Raw genomic sequence first — 24,757 nt, 5'->3', positions numbered from 1 at the left:
GCTGATACTGTAAGGCCCAATATAATCAGCAACAACATCTGGAAGTAATGAAATGCAAAGGCCATATGCCTCATCGTAAAAAGTGCTCAAGTTTCTTTCTACAAGGGAAACTGTATGCCCAATTTCAGATCCACAATCCTCTTCTCAAAAAACATAACTGTTACCTTGGGATTTCTGAAGTTAATTAGTTTAAACAGCACAAGAGAGAACCATCAGGCTTTTCCTAATTCTCAGTTAAAGCTGGAGAAAATTACCTCCACTTTAGTCAACTACAAAAACTTCATTTCTAAACCATAGTTTTAATACAGAATCTATTATTTTTTGACGTTTCTAAACATGGGAGAAAGGAAAGGCTTTTTTTTAAAAAAATAATAGTTACCATTAAGTGCATTTTCCATATATTATTCCACTCCATCATCTTTACTACTCAGTGAAGTAGATTAACATCTTCATTTTAACTGAAACTCAGAAAGGTTAAGTGACTTACCCAAGATCACATAACCACACAGGTATCTGAAGCCATGTTTCAGACTCCAAAGCTCACACCCTTTTCACCACACCAAACTGTATTAAGTGACTCTTCTAAACAGTGTAGTATGACTAAAACAAATGCGTACTAACCAATGAAGTAAACAGAGAATCTACAAGCATCATGATGTTGCAGTTTAACAATAACAGCAATGTCAGGAAAAACCTTTAAATTAAATTAAATGTAATAGATTATCAAGCCCACAAACTCCTCTCTGCCAGAGTTCTTAGAGAGACAGACAAATCATGCTTTTATATAGTAATTTCTGGCAGTACAACTACATTATTTCTGACCAACATACATACAACAAAATTTGTGCCACAATACATTTAAAAAAAGAGAAGACTCCTCACATATTCATTAGGAAAGTCACAAGGAATGAAGAACCTGGCAATTAAGTCCAAGAAAATCTTAATGTTGAAATGTTATTCTGTATTTGCCCTATCATAATAAATGGGTAAGACTGAGGTTAGAAAGAAGTCCTGGCTTCTGCTCATTACCCTAAATAAAAAAATAAGCATCAAACACACCAAAGAAATACTTAATTTTAATAAGTTAAAAAGAGCCTCAAACACCCATAAACCTCCAATTCATACCAATAACGGGAGGAGAGCATAATGACTAAGAGCAAGTACTCTTAGAACACTAGCCCACTGTTCACAGTGCCATCTTAGCTAACTCTTTTTACCGTTGTTAGCCTCATTTTCCTCAGCTATAAGATAAGGATAATAGTAGTAACTACATCACAGGGTTATTGATGATTAAGCAAGATACTATATCTAAAATTGTACCAACAGTGCTTAATACATGGTAATCACTCAACAAATATTAGTTATTATTACTATTAATATTACCATTACTACTATTATTAAGGTCATTTTGTCTAAGGACCTTGTGTTCCTATACTCTTACTCTCTACTCCACAAAAATATAAAACCCATTATGTTGTCTTAGGCTAACAAGTAATCTGAGCATATTAAACACTATACATATATTCAACATACATTGGCTTATTAAACCCAACATTTAATAAGCACCTACTAAGTGCCAGACATTCTACTGTATATGGGAAACACAAAAATAAATAAGACATGATTCCTGCTCATTAAGGCATATAATCAAATAAATGCAATAAAGTACTACAGATGCTATTTAACAGGGAGTTATATACAGACAACATGGGAACACAGAGGAAGGAAGAAATGGTCAATTCCAGTTGGGGTAGTAATGAAGGAAATCAGAGGTGATGATCTGGAACAAGAAGGTAACCAACAGGATGGAGAACGGGGCCATTAGTGACAGCTGCAGTGTAGAGTAGTAGTTATAAGCATGGGTTTTACATTCCAAGAAACCTGATTCAAATCCTGGCTCCATCACTAGATGTACAACTTTGTGCATATTATACAATGTCTCTAAGCTTCAGTTTCCTCATCTGTAAATTGGGAATAATATCACTTTCTTCATATGGTAGTTGTAAAGTTTATTTAAGAACATAAAGGTAAGCATTTAGTCCAGTGGACAATAAACACTCAGTATGTAGTAGTTATTATCATGATTCTAGAAGCCAAAGCAGTGAGAGCAAATTACTTGGGACGTTTAATAGCTTGATATGTTCAGAGAACTACAGCAATTTGGTATGGCTGGAATATAAAAAGCAAATAAAGTAGGATACAGCAAGGATAGAAATAGACAGAAGCCAAATCCTAAATAACCTTGTATGCCATACCAAGGAATTTGATTTATTCTTTATCTAAGGAATGGGAAGCCTTTTTGCCAAAGGAGTGACATGATTGAACTGGCATTAGAGAACTTACCGGGGTAAACGAAGAATTAGAGGTATAATCACAGAAGTAGATAGAGCCAGGGATTACTACAATAAGTTCAGGTGAAAGATGATGGCTTGATTTACAGCAGAAGCAGTGAGAATACAGAGAAAGAGACAAACAAGATGCTAAGAAAGAACCTACAGGACTTAGTACCTGTTTGGATGTGTGTGGTAAGAGATAGCAGATGCAAGCTTCAAGGTTTCTGACTACACTGACTAGTTTTAGGGCAATGCAATTTACAAAGGTGGGGTGGGGAAGGGATAGGGGTAGAAGGGGAAGGGATGAGTTCAGTTTTAAAATTGTGAATCTGAGATGTTTATGGAACGTACATACAGTAGGCAGTAGGAAGGGCTCTTAGCAGACTGCTAAAATAAGTGAGAGAGGGAAGCCACACGCATATCTAAGAGAAGAATGCTCCTGTGAGAGCCAACTGCAAATGCCAAAGGCTCTGGAGCAGGACATGCTTGGAGAGTTTATAGAACATAATGAAGCACTTGTGGTTTTGCTCAAATATCTTATGCTGATGAACTTTGTATCCTTTCATTTTAAATCATTGCCCCTTTAAACCTGTCACTTAAAGTCCATCAAACTCCTGAAGTAAGACATCCAAACATCAACCATTATAGTGATCATCCAACTAACACAGGGCAATGATCCATATATTGAGTTTAGGATCTTGGACTGTCACAAGACTAGGAAAATATTAAATGAGGTGATGCAATTAAGGTACACATGCCTAGAACACATACTCAAATACAATTTATTATGTAAAACTAGTTCAGAAGGGCAAATATAATTTGAATAAATAATTTACCTTGTTTTCACATTCTCTGAAATGTTCACGTTCCTGAAAAGCCTAATGTCTTTAAGGGCAGGGACCACATTTTTTCATCTTTGTAATCCCAAAGCCCAGCACTAAGCTTAACAAATAGTAGATTCTAGTTAAATTATTGTGGAATCTACCCTACGATACCAATCAGAATTCTTAAACAGAGTGCCAAGGACTCTAATCTCTGAAAGATATAATTTTATTATGCAAGATGTCTGTTCACGAAAAAGAGGCCCTACCCCAAACTAAACACTGATTTTCCTCTGTAGAGAATGAGAGCATGCTTTCAACAGATTAACAAGGAGATAATACATAGTAGTAAGTACTTTTGATACTGTTATCATATTATTCAAAATTTTGTTGGGGGGGTGGTAATAGGTCAAATACATGCACCTGATGTAAGTATAGCCTTAAATAATGGTCTCTTCAACCTAAAAGAAAATAAACTTTTCTTTGTTAACTTGTCAGTCAAGTCTCAAGCAAAACAGGTACTAAAATATAGTACAGATTCTCACTATTCAGAGTCAAAATAACGAATAAATTAAAATAATTGGGACCATTTGAGCAGTAACATCCAAGATTTGTTTTTGCAATTTAATCACACAGGTGATAACACTGGCTTGGGTGTCAAGCTAATTGTGTGTTACTCAAATATTGAATTCTCACCTCCTAAGCAATTGTTAGAAGATACTAGATGCAAAAACTCTAGTTGCTATGTTTTATATTTTATTCCACTTATCCATTTGTTTATTATCCTGGAAAAAGAAGTTCTGTCCATATTCTTCTTGCAAGCTATATATAGTCCACATCAGATGTACTTAGACTACAACTACCCAAACGAATCACCTCCTCCCTCTTCAGTTGTGTCTCCTCTCAAACATGTATCCAGGCTTTGTCAGGGAGGGGATGCATAAACAAACAAACACTACAACAACTTCCTCTTCTGGTAGCCTAGCAAACACAGGTTTAAATCATAAGAGTTCCCAACCATCCACCTTCAGTGTATACAAGACGGGCAGAAATGTCAAGAAATGGAATATTATTAATGGAGATGGGGTGGTATTCGTGTGTGACCACAAATTCTGTACCATATAAAATACCCTCTATTATACCTCTTCCGAAGACCAGATGAAGAGCACGAACATATCCAGTAACCCAGAATAGCCAAAAGAATCTTAAAAAAAAACAAAATTGGAAGACTTACACTTCCCAATTTCAAAACTTACTACAAAAAACTACAGTAATCAAGACAGTATGGAACTGGCATGAGAAGACATATAAAACAGTGGAATAAAATAGAAATAAACACTCCAGAAATAAACCATCACATTTAAAGTCAACTGATTTTTGAAAAGGGTGTCAAGACAATTTAATGGAGAAAGAAATATCTTTTCAACAAATGGTGCTGGGACAATTGGATATCCACATTCAAAAGAATGAGGTTAGATCTCTACCTCACATCTTATATAAAATCTCAAAATGGATCAAAGACCTAAATGTAAGAGCTAAAAGTATAAAACTCTTAGAAAAAAAGAAGAAAACAGGTGTAAATTTTCATAACCTTGGATTACGCAATGGTCTCTTAGACATGACACCAAATGCACAAGCAACAAAAGAAAAAATAGTTAAATATAAAAATTGGGCCCAACCAAAATTTAAAATTTAATGGCACAGGACTTCCCTGGTGGTGCAGTGGTTAAGAATCTGCCTGCCAATGCAGGGTACATGGATTCGAGCCCTGGTCCAGGAAGATCCCACATGCCGCAGAGCAACTAAGCCCGTGCGCCACAACTACTGAGCCTCCGCTCTAGAGCCCGCAAGCCACAACTACTGAGCCCGTGTGCCACAACTACTGAAGCCCGCGCGCCTAGAGCCCATGCTCTGCAATGAGAAGCCACTGCAATGAGAAGCCCACACACCACAACGAAGAGTAGCCCTTACTCACTGCAACTAGAGAAAGCCCGTGTGCAGCAATGAAGACCCAACACAGCCAAAAATAAATAAATAATTTATTAAAAGACTTAAAAAAATAAAATTTAATGGCACAATCAAGAAAGTGAAAAGATGGCCCACAGAAAGGGAGAAAATATTTCCAAATCATGTATCTGATAAGGGACTGGTATCCAGAATACGTGTTTTTTCCTAAAAACAAACAACAAACATGATTCAACAATAAAAAGACAACCCAACCAAGAAATGGGAGAAAGATCTGAATAAACATTTCTCCAAAGACATACAGATGGACAACAAGCACATGAAAAGATGCTCAACTTCATTAGTCATTGGGGAAATGCAAATCAGAGTCACAATGAGGTAAAACTCCAGGGGCTTCCCTGCCCTGGTCTGGGAACAGCGCACATGCTGTGGAGCAGCTAAGCCCGCGAGCCACAACTACTGAGCCTGCGCTCTAGAGCCCACAAGCCACAACTACTGAAGCCCGCACGCCTAGAGCCCATGCTCTGCAACAAGAGAAGCCACCACAATGAGAAGCCTGCGCACTGCAACGAAGAGTAGCCCCTGCTCGCCGCAACTAGAGAAATCCCGCACACAGCAACAAAGACCCAAGGCAGCCAAAAATAAATAAATAAATAAATTTATTTAAAAAAAAAACAAAAACAAAAAACAACCAAAAACTCCATACCCACTAGCATGGCTATTTAAAAAAAAAAAATGTTAGCAAGGATGTGGAAAAATTGGAACCTTCATACACTGCTGGGAATGTAAAATCATGCAGTTGCTACAGAAAACAGCCTGGTGGTTTCTCAGAAAATAAAACAGAGTTATAATATGATCAAGGTTTCACTCCAAGGTATACACTCAAGGGAACTGAAAAGATATCGTCATAAAAAACTTGTACACAAACGTTCATAGTATCATTATTTACAATAGTCAAAATGTGGAAATAATCCAAATATCATCAACCAATGAACAAAATGTGGTATATCCACAAAACATATTATCCAATTTAGTACTGATACATGATACAACATGTAGAAATCTTGAAAACAATATACTAAGTGAAAGAAGTGAGGCACAAAAGATCACATATTGTATGATTCCATTTATATGAAATGCCCAGACTAGGCAAATCCAGTGAGATAGAAAATAGTGATGACCAAAGGCTGCAGGGACAGCAGAATGGGAAATGCCTGCTAATGGGTACCAGGTTTTGTTTGGGGGTGATGAAAATTTTTTTAAATAGATAACGGTGAAGGTTGCACAACTTTTTGAATGTGTTAAAAAACCACTGAATTGTACAATTTAAAGAGTGAATTCTATATTATGTGAATTCTATTTCAATTTTTTTAACTTTGGGAATTTGAATTTGAAAAATACTTTGGAAATTTATTAAATTTCCTATATTGATAAATGCACTGTGGTTATGTAAGAGAATGCCTTTGTTGTTAGGGAAGATACACTAAAGAATTTAAGGGTAAAAGAGACAGGATGTATGCAGTCTACTTTCAAATGATTCAGAAAATAAATTACTTGTCTGTCGAGAGAGAGAGAGGAATGGGACAAAATGAACAAAATTGGTCTGTCTAGATAAAGGATATATGGGAGGAGTTCTTTGTAATATTCTTGAAACTTTCCAGTAAGTTTGAAATTATATCAAAATAAAATGTAGCAAAAAAAAGAGAGAATGTATCCAATATAATTGGACTACTGCCCCTTTGGAGATTTGCTCTTTGATAATGACAGTCTGTGTCACATATGTTACTGAATTTATCAACTGCACAATTTTTAAAAGGCCAAAATAGAAATGTAGAGATTTAGCAGAATAGGTAAACACCAGGAGAAAATCAATTAGAAGCTGATAAGTGCTGGAAGTACTTTCAAAGTGTACCACTCAAAGTATCAACTGACACGGCCAAACCTTTACTTTCTGACTCAGATTTCATAAAATGCCTATGTGAAAACTTTTAAATTCTACATCATTAAAGAAAATACTACAGGTTCATTTATCTAGACTTAATACCAGATTGAGACAATTTTTCCAAAATGGAACTCATCCCATCTCTAGTGATAAAAAGGATAAAAAGTTATTCTTCCTAGCATTTACTCAACATGTGAAGCATCATGATCAATCACAAATTAGTCAATATGAGGACAAACAGGGAAAAAATAACGATTATATTACAGAAACATCTACTTAGGGACTTCCCTGGTGTTCAGTGGTTAAGACTTCGCCTTCCAATGAAGGGGATGCGGGTTCGATACCTGGTCAGGGAGCTAAGATCCCACGTGTCTCGTGGCCAAAAAACCAAAACATAAAACATAAGCAATATGGTAACAAATCCAATAAAGACTTTAAAAAAAAAAAGAAAAAAGAAACATCTACTTAGAGCACAGTATTCCATGTGAACTGGGTTCAATGGCTTCAGGGAGGACATCAGTGAGTGCTCAGTCTCTTCCTGTCATAGAAGCTTTCAAATGTTTTGTCAGTCTCAAGCTTTTTGATTTGCTAATATCTACTGTGGTGAAACAATTATGTAAGATTTGTATTCAAACTTGTTCTCATAAAGCAATCTATAGATTCAATGCAATCCCTATCAAAATCCCACAGCATTTTTTTACAGAAATACAAAGACCCATCCTAAAATTCACGTGGAATCTCAAGGAACCCTGGCTAGTCAAACAATCTTGAAAAAGAAGAACACAGGTGGAGGATTAATACTGCTTGACTTCAAAACTTACTACTAAAGCTACAGTAATAAAAACAGTGAGATACTAGCATAAAGTCAGACATATAGACCAATGGAATAGAACAGAGAGCCCAGAAAAAACCCTCCCATATATGATCAATTAATTTCAACCAAGATACCAAGACCATTCAATGGAGAAATTACAGTCTTTTCAACAAGTGGTGCTGGAAAAACTGGATATCCACAAGCTAAAGAATGAAGTTAGATGCTAACCTTACACCAAAAACAAAAGTTAACTCAAAATGGCTCAAAGACCTAAATGTAAGAGCTAAAAGGATAAAATTCTTAGAAGAAAACATTGGGAAAAAATCTTCATGACATAGGATTTGGCAACAACTTTATGGATATGAAACCAAAAGCACAGACAATAAAAGAAAAAACCAGATAAACTGAACTTCATCTCAACTAAAACCTTTTAAGCACGAAAGGACAACAGAGTAAAAAAGGCAACCAATGGAATGTGAGAAAATACGTGCAAATTATACGTATTATACATATGATAGGGATTAATATCCAAAGAACTCCTACAATTAAACAATGAAAAAACAACCCAATTAAAAATGGGCAAAGGGGGAATTCCCTGGTGGTCCAGTGGTTAGGACTTGGCGCTTTCACTGCAGGGGCCCAGGTTCAATCCCTGATCAGGGAACTAAGATCCCACAAGCTGGGCAGTGTGGCCAAAAAAAAAAAAAAAAAAGAGGCAAAGGATTTGAATAGACATCTCTCCAAAGACGATACACAAATGGCCAATAAGCACATGAAAAAGATGTTCAACATCATAACCACACCCATTAGGATGGCTATTCTCAAAAACAGAAAACAAGTATTGGCTAGAATATGGAGAAATCAGAATCCTTGTGCTTTGCCAGTGGGAATGTAAAATGGTACGGCTGCTATGGAACACAGTATGGTGGTTCCTCAAAAAATTAAAAATAGAATTAACAGATGATCCAGCAATCCCACTTCTGGATACATACCAGAAAAGCAGCAAAAGCAGGGACTTGAACAGGTATTTATACACCTATGTTCACAGCAGCATATTCACACCAGCCAAAACGCAGAGAAGCAATCCAAGGGTCCATCAACAGATGAATGAATAAACAAAATATGGTATACACATACAATAGAATAGTATTCAGCTAAGTATCACACATGCTGCAAACATGGATGAACCTTGAAGGCATTATGCTAAGTAAAATAAGCCAGTCACAAAAAGTAGAAAAACTGTATGATTTCACTTGAGATACCTAGAGTAGTCAAAATCATAGAGAAAGAAAGCAGAACTGTGGTTGCTAACGGGCTGAAGAAGGGAGGACAGGGCATTACTGTTTAATGGGTACAAAGTTTCAGTTTTGGAAGATGAAAAAGTTCTGGAGATGGCTGGTGGTGATGGTTGCACAACAATGTGAATGTACTTAAAACCACTTTAAAATGGTTAAAATGGTAAATTCTGGACTTCCCCAGCGGTCCAGTGGTTAAGACTTTGCACTTCCACTGCAGGGGGCGAGGGTTCAATCCCTTGTCGGGGAACTAAGATCCCACATGCCACATGGCATGGCCCAAAAAAACAGGTAAATTTTATGTTATGTATATTTTAACACATTTTAAAAAATGGTTAAAATGGTAAAATTTTGTTACCCTTGTTTTACCACAATTTAAAAAAATTGTTCTCAACCTAACTGTCCTCATTACAAAGCATCAAAACTTGACAATTTAATAAACTGTTCTCCTGTTCAACTCTTTGATTCTTGGGGCTAATCCCTGGGAGTGTACTTGCCTTTTTCTTTTCAAAATTGCAAACTAACGCAGTGAATCAAACCACTAGGATACAGTGGGACATCTACTTTAAAAAAACAAACAAACAAACAAACTCCTTCTACTAATGAAAACATCATCCATTAAGGGAAAAACTTTGTGAGAACAGAAGGATGTATTGGGGAGGAAGAGCAGAATGTGTTCTTTGACAAACTGTTGCTAAATCTCAGCTTATCAAATAAAAAAAAGCTTTATATACAACTTTACTTTCCTCCTGATTTAGGTAAAGTTGACCAGAAAAAAGGTAAACCAGTCAATCATCATAAGGCAAATGATCTTTATTCATAGGAACCATACACTGTAAGTAACTACCAATAGAATAGCACACAGATTTTAATTTTCACAAATTAAAATCAATGTTTCCCATAGTGGCAAAGGTGCAAAGTTGGGTATATGCCTTCCTATATTGGTACTTCTAATATTTCTTAATTCTCTTAAAATGAATAATAATAAGACCTAAACTTTCCGAGTTTAAGTGCAATTACAAAATTACCTTAAAGTAGTGTTCCTCCAATACTCAATGGCACACCTTTGACTGCCTTCTTCTTTTTTTTTTTAAATTATTTTTTTAAAATTTATTTATTTATTTTTATTTTTGGCTGCCTTGGGTCTTTGTTGCTGCATGCGGGCTTTTCTCTAGTTGCCGCGAGCGGGGGCTACTCTTCCTTGCGGTTCGTGGGCTTCTCATTGGGTGGCTTCTCTTGTTGCAGAGCACGGGCTCTAGGCGTGTGGGCTTCAGTAGTCGTTGCACTCAGGCTCAGTAGTTGTGGCTCGCGGACTCTGGAGTGCAGGCTCAGCAGTTGTGGAGCACGGGCTTAGTTGCTCTGCAGCATGTGGGATCTTCCCAGACCAGGGCTCGGACCCGTGTCCCCTGCACTGGCAGGCGGATTCTTAACCACTGCACCACCAGGGAAGTCCCTGACCGCCTTCTTAATATATTGATTGATCTACATGGCAGTCACCAATTTCATAATATAAAAGTTTTCCAACAGGGTCAACTACGGATTAAATGCTAGTTTGAGAAGGCATTTCCTAAGCAACTAATTAAATTCATGAATCAGAAGAGAAACAGTCAGCAGGACAATATAGCAGTTAAGATAACTATAATGGGAGTCACATAACCTACTTTCTACTATAAATTAGCTGTGTGATCCTGAGCAAGTCATTCAGATCAATGGTTCCCAGACTGTTGAGGCTTTACCCAGAGTCCTAACATGAACTTTCCAATTTGATATTTTGTCAAACACGGATATTTAAAAAATTAATTTCATAATAGTTGGAAGGGCATTATCTCAAAATAGAAACAAGTGAGAGGACTTCCCTGGTGGCGCAGTGGTTAAGAATCCACCTGTCAATGCAGGGCACACGGGTTCGAGCCCTGGTCCAGGAAGATCCCACATGCCGTGGAGCAACAAAGCCCCTGCGCCACAACTACTGAGCCTGCGCTCTAGAGCCCGCAAGCCAGAACTACTAAGCCCATGTGCCACAACTACTAAGCCCATGTGCCACAACTACTGAAGCCCGCACACCTAGAGCCCGTGCTCCCTAACAAAGACAAGCCACCGCAATGAGAGGCACGTGTAATGCAACGAAGAGCAACCCCCGCTGGCCTCAACTAAAGAAAGCCCGCACACAGCAACGAAGACCAAACGCCGGCAAAAATAAATAAATAAAATAAATAAATTTTTAAAAATCATTGTTATAAAAAAAAGAAAAAAGTGGGAAAAGACAGCTTTATGAGAAATCCACTGCATTATCCTTACTTTTCTCATTTCACTATAGATCTATGAAAACTTCAACAGGGATTAAGCAAGCATTTATTGGAGACACAGCATTGGCAACCAAAAACTTTGCCTAGTTCTTAATCAGAAGATGCAAAATAGCAGCATGAGTTCTGGATTCAAATCCTAGCTTTACCACTTACTAGCTGTATAACATTTTAACCATTTTTTTGTTTTTTTGTTTTTTGGATTCATCATTTCTCTGAACCTACACTTATGCATCTATAGAAATGTAGATAATACCTACTTCAAAGGGGTGTTGAGTGATTAAACAAAATAACCAAAATATATAGTATGGTACTGGAATATAATAAGCATTCAATAAATGGTAGCAGTTACCTAAAAATGAGATGAAATAGGATTATCACCAGGATTCTATGACTTTGTAGACAAGCAACAGGAGAGGAAAATTGTAAATAATAAGGTCCAAGAAGATAGATATATTGGAACAGTTCATTTATAGTGGATTGAAAAAAAAAAAAGAAAAAGAAAGAAAAGAATTTATTTTATTTCTTAAAACTTTGGTTCTGTAGGAAGGTAAATTTGGGCAAAAAAAAAAAAAAAGTAGACACCTCATTTCTCTTCTTTTTCCTTGCCAACTCAAGACTAATACTTTTTAAAAACTGCTATTTTATTTATCTTAACTCTCATTGAATCAGAAGGCCAGAATTGATTTTCAGAGGTCATCACTGTACTACCAGATAGGCTCAGAAAAGAATGTGCTTAAACTCATCTCCAATGCTACATTCTTAACATGTTTTATCACTTTTGATTAGATAAAAAGTCTAAATTCTTCTCAAATTCACCATTTAAAAATCTCACATGAATAGTATGTTACCTTTTGTATAACAATGGGGAAAATAAAACTACATATTTGTATTTCCGTAAAGAAATTCTGAAAGGACATTAAGACATTAAAAGTGTAAAGGGCAGGGGACTTCCTGGTGGTGCAGTGGTTAAGAATCCCTGCCAATGCAGGCGACAGGGGTTTGAGCCCTGGTCCGGGAAGATCCCACATGCCGCGGAGCAACTAAGCCCATGCGCCACAACTACTGAGCCTGCACTCTAGAGCCTGTGAGCCACAGCTACCGAGCCCGTGAGCCACAGCTACCAAGCCTGCGAGCCACAACTTACTGAAGCTCATGTGCCTAGAACCTGTGCTCTGCAACGAGAAGCCACTGCAATGAGAAGCCAACGCACTGCAACAAAGAGTAACCCCGCTCTCTGCAACTAGAGAAAGCCCGTGCGCGGCAACAAAGACTCAACGCAGTTGAAAATAAATAAATAAATAAAAATTTAAAACTGTAAAGGGCAGGATCCTTGGGAGCAGGAGTAAGGTCAAGACTTTTTACTGTATCTGCCTTTATATTAGTCTTATGAACTGTACAAATGTAAATCACCTAGGAAAATGTACTAAATAATAACCAAAAGAAAACCTCTACATACTTCGAGTTTCACAAAAAGGTTTTCCTCTACCCATACCTAATCAACTCTGTTTCGACCCACCATTCATATAACCAAACTCACCAACGAATCATTTTACGTAAAGTCTTAAGGCTTTATAGAATGAAACTTGTGCAAGGCTGATGCTCATGCAATATAAAAAATTGTTACACAGGCTTCCCTGGTGGCGCAGTGGTTGAGAGTCCGCCTGCCACTGCAGGGGACACAGGTTCGAGCCCTGGTCCGGGAAGATTCCAGATGCCGCGGAGCAACTAAGCCCGGGCGCCACAGCTACTGAGCCTGCATTCTAGAGCCCATGAACCACAACTACTGAGCCCATGTGCCACAACTACTGAAGCCTGCGTGCCTCGAGCCCAAGCTCTGCAACGGGAGAGCCCACCGCAATGAAGGGCCTGTGCACCGCAGCAAGGAGTGGCTCCTGCTCGCCACAACTAGAGAGAGCCCGCTCACTTCAGTGAAGACCCAACGCAGCCAAAAATAAAATAAATAAATAAATCTAAAAAAAAATTGTTACAGTAATAACATGTAATTTTTCCTTCAATCGACATTTTCACGTCTCCAAAATTTGCTCACTAGAATGCAAAGGTATATTTCCTATTTTATCACTACTGATGATAATTTATGGAGTAAAGCCTTTCTACCTTGAACAAAGTCCCCATAAAGGATTTTTAGAAATTCATTTTCATGGACAATAAATGAATTTTTCAAAAACAATATAGCATTTTAAGTTTCCTAAAATTATATATTTACCATGGAAAATTTGTAACATTAAACCTGTTCGGGGCTTCCCTGGTAGCACAGTGATTAAGAATACGCCTGCCAATGCAGGGGACACGGGTTCGAGCTCTGATCCGGGAAGATCCCACATGTCACGGAGCAACTAAGCCCGCCTGCCGCAACTACTGAAGCCTGCGCGCCTAGAGCCCATGCTCCGCAACAAGAGAAGCCACCGCAATGAGAAGCCCGCACACCGCAACGAGGAGTAGAACCTGCTCAACACAACTAGAGAAAGCCCCCGCAGCAACGAAGACCCAACACAGCCAAAAATAAATAAATAAAATAAATTTAAAAAAAAACAAAACATCTGTCCGTACCCTCTTTCAATTTCTCTCTTGTTCAGGTTATAAGCATAAGCCCTGAGATGCTATTAAAAGCAGTGACTCACCTTGTTTACCTGAACTTTGAATACAGAGTATTCATGACAAAATTGCCATCCCAGATAAGAGTGGGCCTCTAGACCAGTGGTTCTCAACCAGGGGTGATTTTGCCCCCCAAGACATTTGGCTTTGTCTAAGGACATTTTTAGCTGTCACAGCTGGGTGGGTTTTACTGGCATCTAGTGAGTAAATGCCAGGGATGCTGCTAAAGCACAGGAGAGCCCCTCACAACAAAGTATTATCTGGCCCCAAATGTCAATATGTTGCTGTTGAGAAACTTTGCTCTATCTAGATAGTAGGTCATAAGTAACCCTAAAGGAAATGATCCATCTCCTATTAGAGAAAATCAGAATGGACCCTCTGTATGGCCTGTGCTTTTGACTCTTTAACATAATCTTCAGGAAAAAAAAAAAATCCCTACAAAGCTTTTGTTATAATTTGCTATAAAATGTTATACACAATTTCCATGTGCTTTTACCTAATTGTAAATATAGCACCTGTATCAAGATAAGAAAAAATCCTCAGCAATGTTTTCTAATTGGATATCTATCTTTTAAGTGTGTATATGAACATGTATACATATACATATAGGCCTATATAGGCCTGGAAATTTTTCTAAAATAAAAATTTCAATACTGGTTATCTCTGAAGAGTGGGATTTGAAGGGTCAGTACGGGTGAGGAGAACTTTTACTTTTCATCTTATATCTACTATCTACACTGTTGAACTTTTTTACCATAGGACTATATTACTTTTATAATTTTAAAAAGAAGATGTCACACACATATACATACAGTATACGCATACATTAAGACAAAAAATTAAAGATCATAAACCTCACCAAAATCCTTTCTTTAGGAATTTTATTTTCCTTTTACCTTACTTAAAAAAAAAATTACAAATCTAAAGTTAACACTTAAAAATAGATTTTTAAAGAATTTTCAACCTGACTTCTATTCTGAAAAATGGGTACATTTCAAAAGAATCCAATGCAAGTTCTGACTCTTCTATTCAAGGACTTGGACAGCTAAGGAACATGCTCAGCATGCCTGAAGAAATACAAAACAGGTATTCACCCCAATGTTTAAAACAACAAGAACCAAAGACCCCAAACTGTGACATTCCCTAAGCTAGCACAATTCTAATATAAAAAATTTACAAAAAGATCCAAGCCCCTTCTTCAAACTAAAAGGTGTTTTGACTTAGCCAGCAAGGGAAAGCACCTTGTTTTTTCTCAGCTGTAGGCTCTGATAATGAATAGAAAAGAGGTCCTTAAAGTATCTACATTTCTGTATACCAAACGTATAGAATTTCAACTAACTCTAGAGCAAATGCACTAGGCCTCCACATTTCTTACTCATTTCTCACCTAGTCCTGCCCCATTCGGGGAACAAGACAAACTTCACTCTCAAACTACAAACCAACCCATCTCTCTGAATGTCTACATTCTAAATATTTGGTTCTAAAACATCTAGGTATGATGAAAATAAAGATTCTATTATTATTCATCAAATGCCAGTTAGGTGAGTGTTTTTTGAAGAATATTATTTATGGTCTTTTCACACTGGAAATTCAAAGTTAATAATATGGGAGAAGACACTCATCTTGTCAGAGAGAAAAGACAATCCAAGAAATTTGCTTGGGAAAAAAAGGTCATTTCACTCACAAAGGTATAGACTATATCCTACCACACATACTATACAACAGACACTAGATATTCCAGGAATTTCTTCTCCATGTGATATGGATGCGTGAACAAGCCTCACATAAATGGTTATTTCAAAAGCTCATTTACCCAGATATAACACATGAGCCCATAGAGTTAGAGATTCATAACTTCGGAAGCTCACTAGCACTCTACCTCTGAAGAAATTTAAGAATACTACTGAAGTAAAAACAAGTGTGTGATGTTTCATCTCATCAATGACAATTATGCAAAAATGGTCCAGAAAATCAAGGACATCATCCTTCTATCACATTCAGACCAAAGCAAACCTTTTCAGTCTCTCTTAGAAGTTTCAAAGAAAAATGGACTCTAATCTTTAGAGCCTAAAGATATTCCCACTTTATTTCCTAAGTAAAAGGTAAATGTGTTCTAGGTTCATCTCTCATCAATTTTCATTCAAAGTCTAAATGAAAGCCTTCCACAAGCCCAGGAGTGGAAGTGCTCCAGAGAGTCTCTCCGTAACTGCCTACTCAAATAAAATCCTGTCCCACCTTGGCTTAGAAGTTATTTCTCTTATAGTGAAATTCAAAGATACAGATATTCAAGGAACTATCTCCTTTACAACCCACACAGTTTTTTCCAAAGCAAAATATTGGGGTTAGAATACACTAAGGTTTTAAATGTAAAGGAATTCCTGTTCAGACCAAGAATGGTAAGACTGTGCACTAAATGTATTCTACAACCCACAAATGCAGTGTCTCCTCATTCCTCTCAAATACAAAAGCCAGGATAGTTGTACATATATAGAAATCCCTGTACTTTAAGACCAACACTGGAGATTAAAACATCATAGGGGATGAACCAGGCACCTTAGAACCAAAATAGAATACTCTGGGCACTTAGAACAATAGTCATCACAAGACAGTACTATAACCAAGCCAAAATCAAGGGAAAAAAGTGCAGATATAAAATATCTCCTTTTGCCCTAGAGCCCAAAAGTTGATGCCTACCATTCTAGGTTGCCTAGACCTAAAAAGGCCCAGTATACACCTAAGAGCTAAAAGAAACTAAGGGCCTGATAACAAATTTCCCTCACTGCAAAAGGTGTCCATACAGGGCCTCATCTTCTCCAAGCATAAAAATCTCCAGAGTTCAGCTATCCAGCTGTTGCGAAGCTCAAAGATGCACTGGAACTTTCTTTTCCTGTCTAACTTCACACAAAGTTCCAGGCGCAAGACCCACGTGATTTTTCAGCGCAAAAGCTGAGAGCTCACCTGTCTCAAACTATACAGGGGAATTAAGACCCCTCCTTAAACACACAAGTAAGGCATAAGGCAAACAATGTCCAACCCTGCAACTCTGAGGAGAGACACAGTACAGTGGCAATGCTCTTTAGGCAAGCCAGCTCTGTCTCTCTGTCTCTGTCTCACTCTCCCTCTCTCACCCTGACCCTCTGTCTCGCTCTCTCAGTACCAAGGGCAGGGACTCTGGCAAGACCCCGCCCCCCCCATCTCCAAAGCGGGGTGGGCGGGAGGTGCCCGAGGAGTCCCGGTTCCCGCGCGAAGCTCAGAGACCAAAGGATTCCCTATTGTGGGTCTATGGATGGTGACGGGAAGCAGTCCGGCTCAAGCCGCGGGCTGAAGAGTAAGCCGAGGGCGCACTAGGCCCGCACCGCTGCCACTGCCGCCATGGAGCCGATCGCTGTCAGAGAACGACTCCGCCTGGGCAGCGGGAGGGTGGCCCCGGCCCTGCGCCGGCCCAGAGAGAATTCGTGCCTCAAGCTGTGTGGGAGGCGGGGGTCCCCGAGCCGTACCTCGGACACCTCGTCCTCGTCGCTACCAGAGGCACCACCCCCGGTCCTCAGGACGGCAGCCGCCAACTTGAAATCCAGCGCCGCGTCCCCTCCGCTCGCACCGCTGCCGCCGCCACCGACTCCCGGAGCCGGCCCGGCCTCCCCAAAGAGTCTCACGGTGCGGATTCCCAGTCCGACCCCTCCCGGCGGAGGCGGCTCCGAGGCCCCGGCTGGGGCGGATCGCGGAGCCACTGAGTCAAGGTCCTCCTCAAAGGAGGTGCCGCCGCCTCCGCCGTCGGTCAGCATGGTTCTCACGCGGAGCCGGAGACGCTGCCGAGTCACTCGCGGCCGCGGCCACCGCCGCCGCCAATCCCGGGAACGAGAGAACCAGCAGGAGGAAGAAGCGTCTCCTTCCCCCCCGTCCCAGCAGCGCCACTAACTTCTCACTGCCTAACCTGCTGCCTCCCGCCCCCACACTCGCCACTGGCTGCAGCTCCCCAGTGGCTGCAGATCATTGGCCAAGGCGAGCCGTCGCTCAGACTCTTCGTCACGCGCCGCTCCCTGGCTCGCGGCCCCCAAGCTGCTTTGACCCGCGCAGGCCTAGGCGGTTGCGAACACCCGCCTCCTATTCCCCAAGTGCCGACTTCCGGTCTTTTTTTATGTCTATTGGCCAGTCTCTCTGACTATCGCGTCACGACCTTAAAGTGGATTAGTTGGCCTTGTGGTCAGTCATAGTGACCCCTGACAATGGGAAACTTCATTGGCTACAGAAAGTGTCGGTCACTTGGTCACAGGACGTCGCGTGGTACAATTGTCCGGTAAGTGTACCATTCATCCCGCCCCCATCTGAGGTGACGGGAAAGGGTTGGGGAATTTCCACTCTTGATTAAAATGACGGCTGAGGTGACGACCTGCAAGAATTGGTGAGATTTGGAGTGAATTCACCCAGCGCTTAGTGAGACTCCTACGTCAGTGGTGCAAGAGGCGCGGAGGTAACGCAGTCCCCACCTGTCGCTCTCTGCCAGGCGCGGAGAGTTGCTGCACGCGGATTGGAGGGAAGAAGCTGTCAGTCTCAGCTAGGCTCCACCGTCCTGCCCGTCCCTGGTTGGAGGAGCGGCGCGTCAGTAACTAGAGAGGTCACCGCCTCTGGGACAGGGGAGGCTGTGTAAACTCTGCTTCTGGCTCTTTGGGCGGGAGTAGGGGGCTGGAAGAGACGATTGAGCGGGGCCGTTCCGGCTGAGTGCCTCCCGCCTTTCCGAGATGAGCGTAGCCCCCCGAGCTGAGGGAACCAGAGAGCTGCTGAGGATGACCGCCCGGAGGCGATTCGGCCAGCCCGTGTGCCAGGACGTGGCTGGGCGCGGCAGTTCTACAACCTGCGGGCGGGGTCGCCCCTCGGGGGCGCGTTCTCTTGCCTGTGGAAGGCGGCGGGCCTGAGGGCTGGACAGCGCCATGCCTCAGTACCGGGAACTGTCCCACGAAGGAGGGTGGGAAGGCCGTGGACAGCGCGCGGAATCACACCGCTGGGCTGAACGCAGTGGTTAAGAGTGCGTGCTCTGGAGCAATTTCGAGTTCTGGTGCCGCCGCTTATTTACTGTGTGACCTCCGGGCGTTAGTTGTTTAGTCTCTGTGATTTTCAGTTTGCCCGTCTGTAAAATGGGGGTAATATTAATACCTCCCTCACTGAGTTGTTATGAATAAATGGTAATAACGTCAGGCGCTTAGCAAAGTGCCAAACTTACAGCAAAGACTAACTTTTTTTAGTTAGTCTTCCTTCAGGAGTCCTCCACCTGCCCCTGGCTCCTGCCAGCCACACTAATTGTTGTCTCTGTGATGCAAAACAAGGCTAGCTAAGGGGGTCTTCCCCCCTCAAAGGAGCTCTCTGTACCTCTGTTAGCTCTATCTCTCTATCGCCTTTGTCAATAAAGAGGGCTTTAAAAGAACTAATGCTCTAACTAATCCTACGATCAAAGATCGCAAGAAAGGCATTTGGGGAAGTTTGTATGGCAAATGTTCTTTGACCCTGAGAATGTCCATACGAGTTTAGCCAAGAGACATTGGCTAAAAGCAAAAGCTTTGGCATTGTCTACTCTCTTGCAACTTTAACAAAGGGCCTTGTATAGCTTGAGTGTGTAATTTTTAATATTTCACCTCCCTTGAACTGGAATCTGAAAATTCTACAAAAAATGATTTTTAAAATGACTTTAAAAATTGATTCTGCCAAGCATTTATTTAAAGAGCAATTCGAAGATTGTGAACATTTCTTTGGCTTGGTAAATGCTCATTTTGGCATTTCACGTGTCAAAAAGAGACAGTTTTCTATGAGCAGAACATTTCAGGTAAATGTTCTTTCTAGATAATACATTGTAGAAAATGCGGGGAAAGTACCTTTTCTAGAAAACTACTTTGATGTCAATGCCATGTACACTGGCTTTAGTTAGAATTTGTGGAACTTAATTAGCTCATATCTTCAGTAGGCATGTGTGACTAGGTCACAACTCAAACTAATAGCGCCAACAAAAGAAACCCAGCACTGCCCAACCCACTTCAGAGCTGGATTATCCAGAATTGGTATGGCTACATCCTTAGGCAAAAACAGGTATTGACTGGTGCAACATTACAAAGGAACTGCTTGTCATTTCTACCACTATCACAAAAATAATTTCTGATGCACCTACCTGAAAAAACTCTGTAAATTCATTACGTGAATCTCAAGGACAGAGAGAAAGGAAATCTGGATATATACATTTCCCCCAGTATATTTGAGAGAAAAATACACTCTCTACTCAGTCCCTAGCAACCAACCCTGAGTATAACTGGGAGTATAATGATCAAGCAGTGATCTTTGTTTCACCAGGACCTTTACCTAAGACACTTGTTTTCAGTAGTTTGACAGTCAGTATTGGAGTTAGGAACTCTCAATCTCCTAGATTTTGGTGACTGCTATATAGATTGTATGTTAAATATAATTTAATATTTCCATATATGCCACATTCATGTGGTTTTACAAATGTGAAAACTAATTGAGAAATCATCATATCAAGTAATACATTTGATGAATATATAAGGTCATACTCAATGTATTCAGTGTAAAATATCAATAAGTACTAATGTGATTTAGTGGGTAACCTTGGTTTTGATATATTATATATTAAGATGGTATTTACTACTGAAAGAAAAGTAATACACTGATTTTTCAAAGGCTGAATAAGTAGTGGAGCACAAAATCCCTCTTAAAAGTATATTTGTTGGAAATTAACATTAGAATAAAATGTTTTCCCACAGAAAACCAGTGGGAATATTTATTAGGGTCTAATTTAACGTGTTTCAAAGCACACTCTTCCTTCTGATCATCTTTCAGACAGGGAAGGAAAAAGGGAAACTGTATAGTCCAAGGATTTTTTAAACTTTGGGGTAATAAAAGGCTTTATTCCTCATAAGAAATATGAGATTGACAACTAAATTGTAGATACAGGGAATTTAGCGACATGTAGTTCTTTTACACGCAACCTGCATTTTCTCAAGACATTTAATTTCTGCGTGTCAGTCCATCTCAGTTCAGCCCATCTATATAAGGAAAGAAGGATAAGTAAACCAACAAATTTGTTGCACTTGGATGTTATGTCATTTAACCTTTATAATAGCCCTATCAAGATTTCACCCATTTTACAGATAAGGAAATTGAAACTCCAAAAAGGTTATATAACTTGCCCAAACATATAAAGCCAGTATATTAAAAGGCTACGATTTGAATTTATTTCTGCCTGATCCCAAAACCCATGCTCTTCCCACTATATCACGTTGATTCCATGGTACCCTCAAAGGTAGAGGAATTTAATCAATCAGGTAAACTGATATAATACTTCAACCATTATATCTTTATAAACCTGCTAATTAGGACTCTAGGTAAATTATCCCTGACTGCCACCAAATTTGATATCTCTCTCTTTTGTAACAGTTGGAAACATTTAACTTAAAACTTATCTCCTGGTTTCTCCAACTATATTGTTAGTTTCTTAGACCATGTAATTTCACATTAAAAAATCTGAATACTTAATATATTCACATGGTTCACGTTTCAAAAAGAATTTTAAAAATACGATGAAAGTAGTCCTTTTACTTTGTCCATTAAACACCCAGATCCCCTCTTATAAGCAAACCACGTTATCAGGTTTCTAAGTCTCCTTCTAGGAATGTTTATACATATATAAGCAATTTCGTACCTGTCTACTTTTTCCCTTTTTAACACAAATGGCAGCATACTATACACACTTCTGTATCTTGCTTTTTTCACCTAATATATTCTAGAGATATTCCATGTCAGTATATAAAGAGCTCTGTAATTCTTGTTTACTCCTTCATAGTATTCTGTTAACCAGGCACACTATAATTTATTTATCCAGTACTATAATGTTGAACATTTAGATTGTTTCAGTTTTTTTTTTGTAAAACAAACAGTGCTACAGATGTCTAACTTTCTAACCTACTCTCTATCCTCCAGGAAGTTCTGGGCACAACTTAGTTCAATTGAAAAACCATAAAATTGCAACCAGGCTGAAGGCTACCACTTATTTGAGCTATATTTGAATATACCTGCAAGATGTAGGAAGTGGGCATGTTTTAAAAAACAAGGAGCTATGCCTGCAGCTGGACTACCCCACCACATAGCCTAAGAAAATTATACCAAATTATTCAGAAAATTTACTGAGCCTACCTGAAAATGGGAAAAGTGTGTATATATATATATATATATATATATATATATATATAAAACTTCTAAAACTAACAAGTATATAAATACCTCTTGTGGTAGAATCACTCAGGTTCTCAACAATGGAGAGAGGAGAGAACAATTAATACCCATATTCATTTTCTTCCTTGGGGTTCTGTCAGGATTCCTTAGTCCTTGAATTGTTTAACAGAGGACAGCATGTCAAGGAGAATATGCAATAAGGTTGAGAGGAAGTAGGATTTGGTGGGAGGGTCTCTGAGTTGAGAATCAGAAATACCAAATCTACTTCAAGTGACTAGTATACTTCTGTGCGTGATGCTGTGCTCCTTGACCAAGAAAGTTTGTGTGTCCAGTTGACCTTTTGAGGTACACTTTAAAGGTACATAACTTAAGAGACATTCCATACCACAAAACATAGTCATCACTTTAAATCAAATATCATACATGTATGGAAAAAGTATGGTAGGTTACATGTAAAACCAAGATGTTAATAGTAATTATCTTTGGGGTAATAGATTCGTACAGAGATTTATAAAATTATATTTTTCTTTTTTGAATATTTATATTTTCTAGGCTTTTCTTTTTTACTTTTCCACAGTGAACATACACTTTTTGTGTAATAAAAATTTTTTCAAATATTTCAGATTAGTTTTGCAATTTTTTCACATGTACATTCAACCAACATTGACTTAATTCCTGCTGCGTGCATGGCACTTTGCCAAGTCTTTAGAGAAAACATAAAAGAAGCAGAAGATAATGTACTTCTTTTCAGTTACACTGATGCATATACTTATTGACTGATGATTAGGTAGATAAAATGCACGTGGGGATAATAGAGAACAGTCTTAAACAACAGAAAGACAAATTCAAGACAGTATAATAAACTATTTTGCAGTATTGAGTAGGTAGAAAGTAAAAGAGAAATCAAAATAGAGTAAGTTTATTTAGGAAAAAGCTTTGATTATTATCATTTTGAACTAGGAACTAACTGAGGGAAATAGAAGAGGTAAAGCCTTCCAAATGGAAAGGAATGGTTAAAAGAATAACTTGGTCAGTGCAGAGAAATCAGAAAGAGGATTAAAGAGAAATTTGGTTAAAGAAATGTTGAATACTGGACTGAGCGCTTTAAATTTCGGTTCGTAGTTATTGAAAAGCAAAGTTACCAAGATAAAAATTGTCAAAGGGAGATGACAACTTTTTGTTTTGTTTTGTTTTGTTTGGGCTGCATTGTATGAGTTGGGATATGGAACAAGGAGGTACTGGAGTCTAGGAAACAAGCAGTCTTGCTGTTGTGCTTAGGCCAGGTGTGAGGTAATGAAAGCCTGAATCAGGGGAGTGGCTATCAAAATGAGAGAATGGAACTGTCAGCAAGCATAAGAATCAGCATGACTTGGTGCCTGATGAAATGCGGGGAACAGTGGAGTTAGGAACAAAAGTTACTCGAGAGAAATCAATACAAACTTTCTGAAGCGAAATGTGGCATTATGTATCAAGATCCTTTCTTTAAATTTTTATTTCCTCCTATTAGAATGGCTAAAATCCAACGAACTGACAGTACCAATTGCTGGTGAGGATGCAAAACAACAGCAGCTCTCATTCATTGCTGATGAGAATGCAAAATGGTACAGCCATTCTGGAAAAGAGTTTGGAAGGTTCCTACAATGCTAAACATGGTCTTACCATACAATGCACAATTGCACTTCTAAGTATTTACCCATTGATTTGAAAACTTATATCCACATAAAATCCTGCATGGGGATGTTTATAGCAGCTTTCTTCATAATCATTGCTTCTGGAAGCAACCATGGTGTCCTTCAATAAATGAATGGGTAAACAAAGTGTGTTATAGCCATACAATGGAATACTGTAAAAAGGAATGAGCTGTCAAACCATGCAAAGACAAAGATGAATTTTAAATGCATATTGTGAAGTGAAAGAAGCCAGTTTGAAAAGGCCACGTATTGTACGATTCTATTTATATGACATTCTGGAAAAGGCAAAACTATGGAGATAGTAAACAGATCAATGTGCCAGGGGTTGAGGTGGGGGAAGAGTTGAATAGGTGAAGCACAGAGGATTTTTTAGGGTGGTAAAGTTCTGTATGATATTGTATTCTGTATGATACTGTAATAGTAGATACATGACACTATGCATTCATCAAACCTATAGAACTTTACAGCACAAAGAGTGAAATTTAACGTATGAAAAAAAATTTTTTTAATCATTTAGTAGTCCAGGGGATCCCAGAATGGAATGCAGACTATGGCAAAGGAATCTAATTGTATCACAAATGTACAGAACAGGACTTCCCTGGTGGCGCAGTGGTTAAGAATCTGCCTGCCAGTGCTGGGGACACAGGTTCAAGCCCTGGTCCAAGAAGATCCCACATGCTGTGGAGCAACTAAGCCCATTTACCACAACTACTGAGCCTGAGCTCTAGAGCCTGCAAGCCACAACTACTGA

The 24,757-nt window shown here is 39.2% G+C and overlaps 1 protein-coding gene across 11 annotated transcripts in view; it reads right to left on the bottom strand.

Moving 5' to 3' along the window:
- Positions 1-18,006, bottom strand: part of ANKHD1 (ankyrin repeat and KH domain containing 1) — a 120,468-nt gene extending 102,462 nt beyond the window's left edge. For all 11 annotated transcript variants that reach the window (XM_068536004.1, XM_068536007.1, XM_068536013.1 and 8 more), the window contains exon 1: positions 17,587-18,006. In XM_068536004.1, the coding sequence (XP_068392105.1) occupies positions 17,587-17,871 (285 nt within the window). In that variant the 5' untranslated portion in view covers positions 17,872-18,006. The remainder of the gene's footprint in view (positions 1-17,586) is intronic.
- Positions 18,007-24,757: the final 6,751 nt, after the last annotated feature.

The sequence above is a fragment of the Eschrichtius robustus genome, chromosome 2 (assembly GCF_028021215.1).
Source record: "Eschrichtius robustus isolate mEscRob2 chromosome 2, mEscRob2.pri, whole genome shotgun sequence".
Classification (NCBI taxonomy): Eukaryota; Metazoa; Chordata; class Mammalia; order Artiodactyla; family Eschrichtiidae; genus Eschrichtius; species Eschrichtius robustus.
The sequence above is the reverse complement of the archived record's forward strand: the minus strand, read 5'-3'. Positions and strand labels throughout refer to the sequence as shown.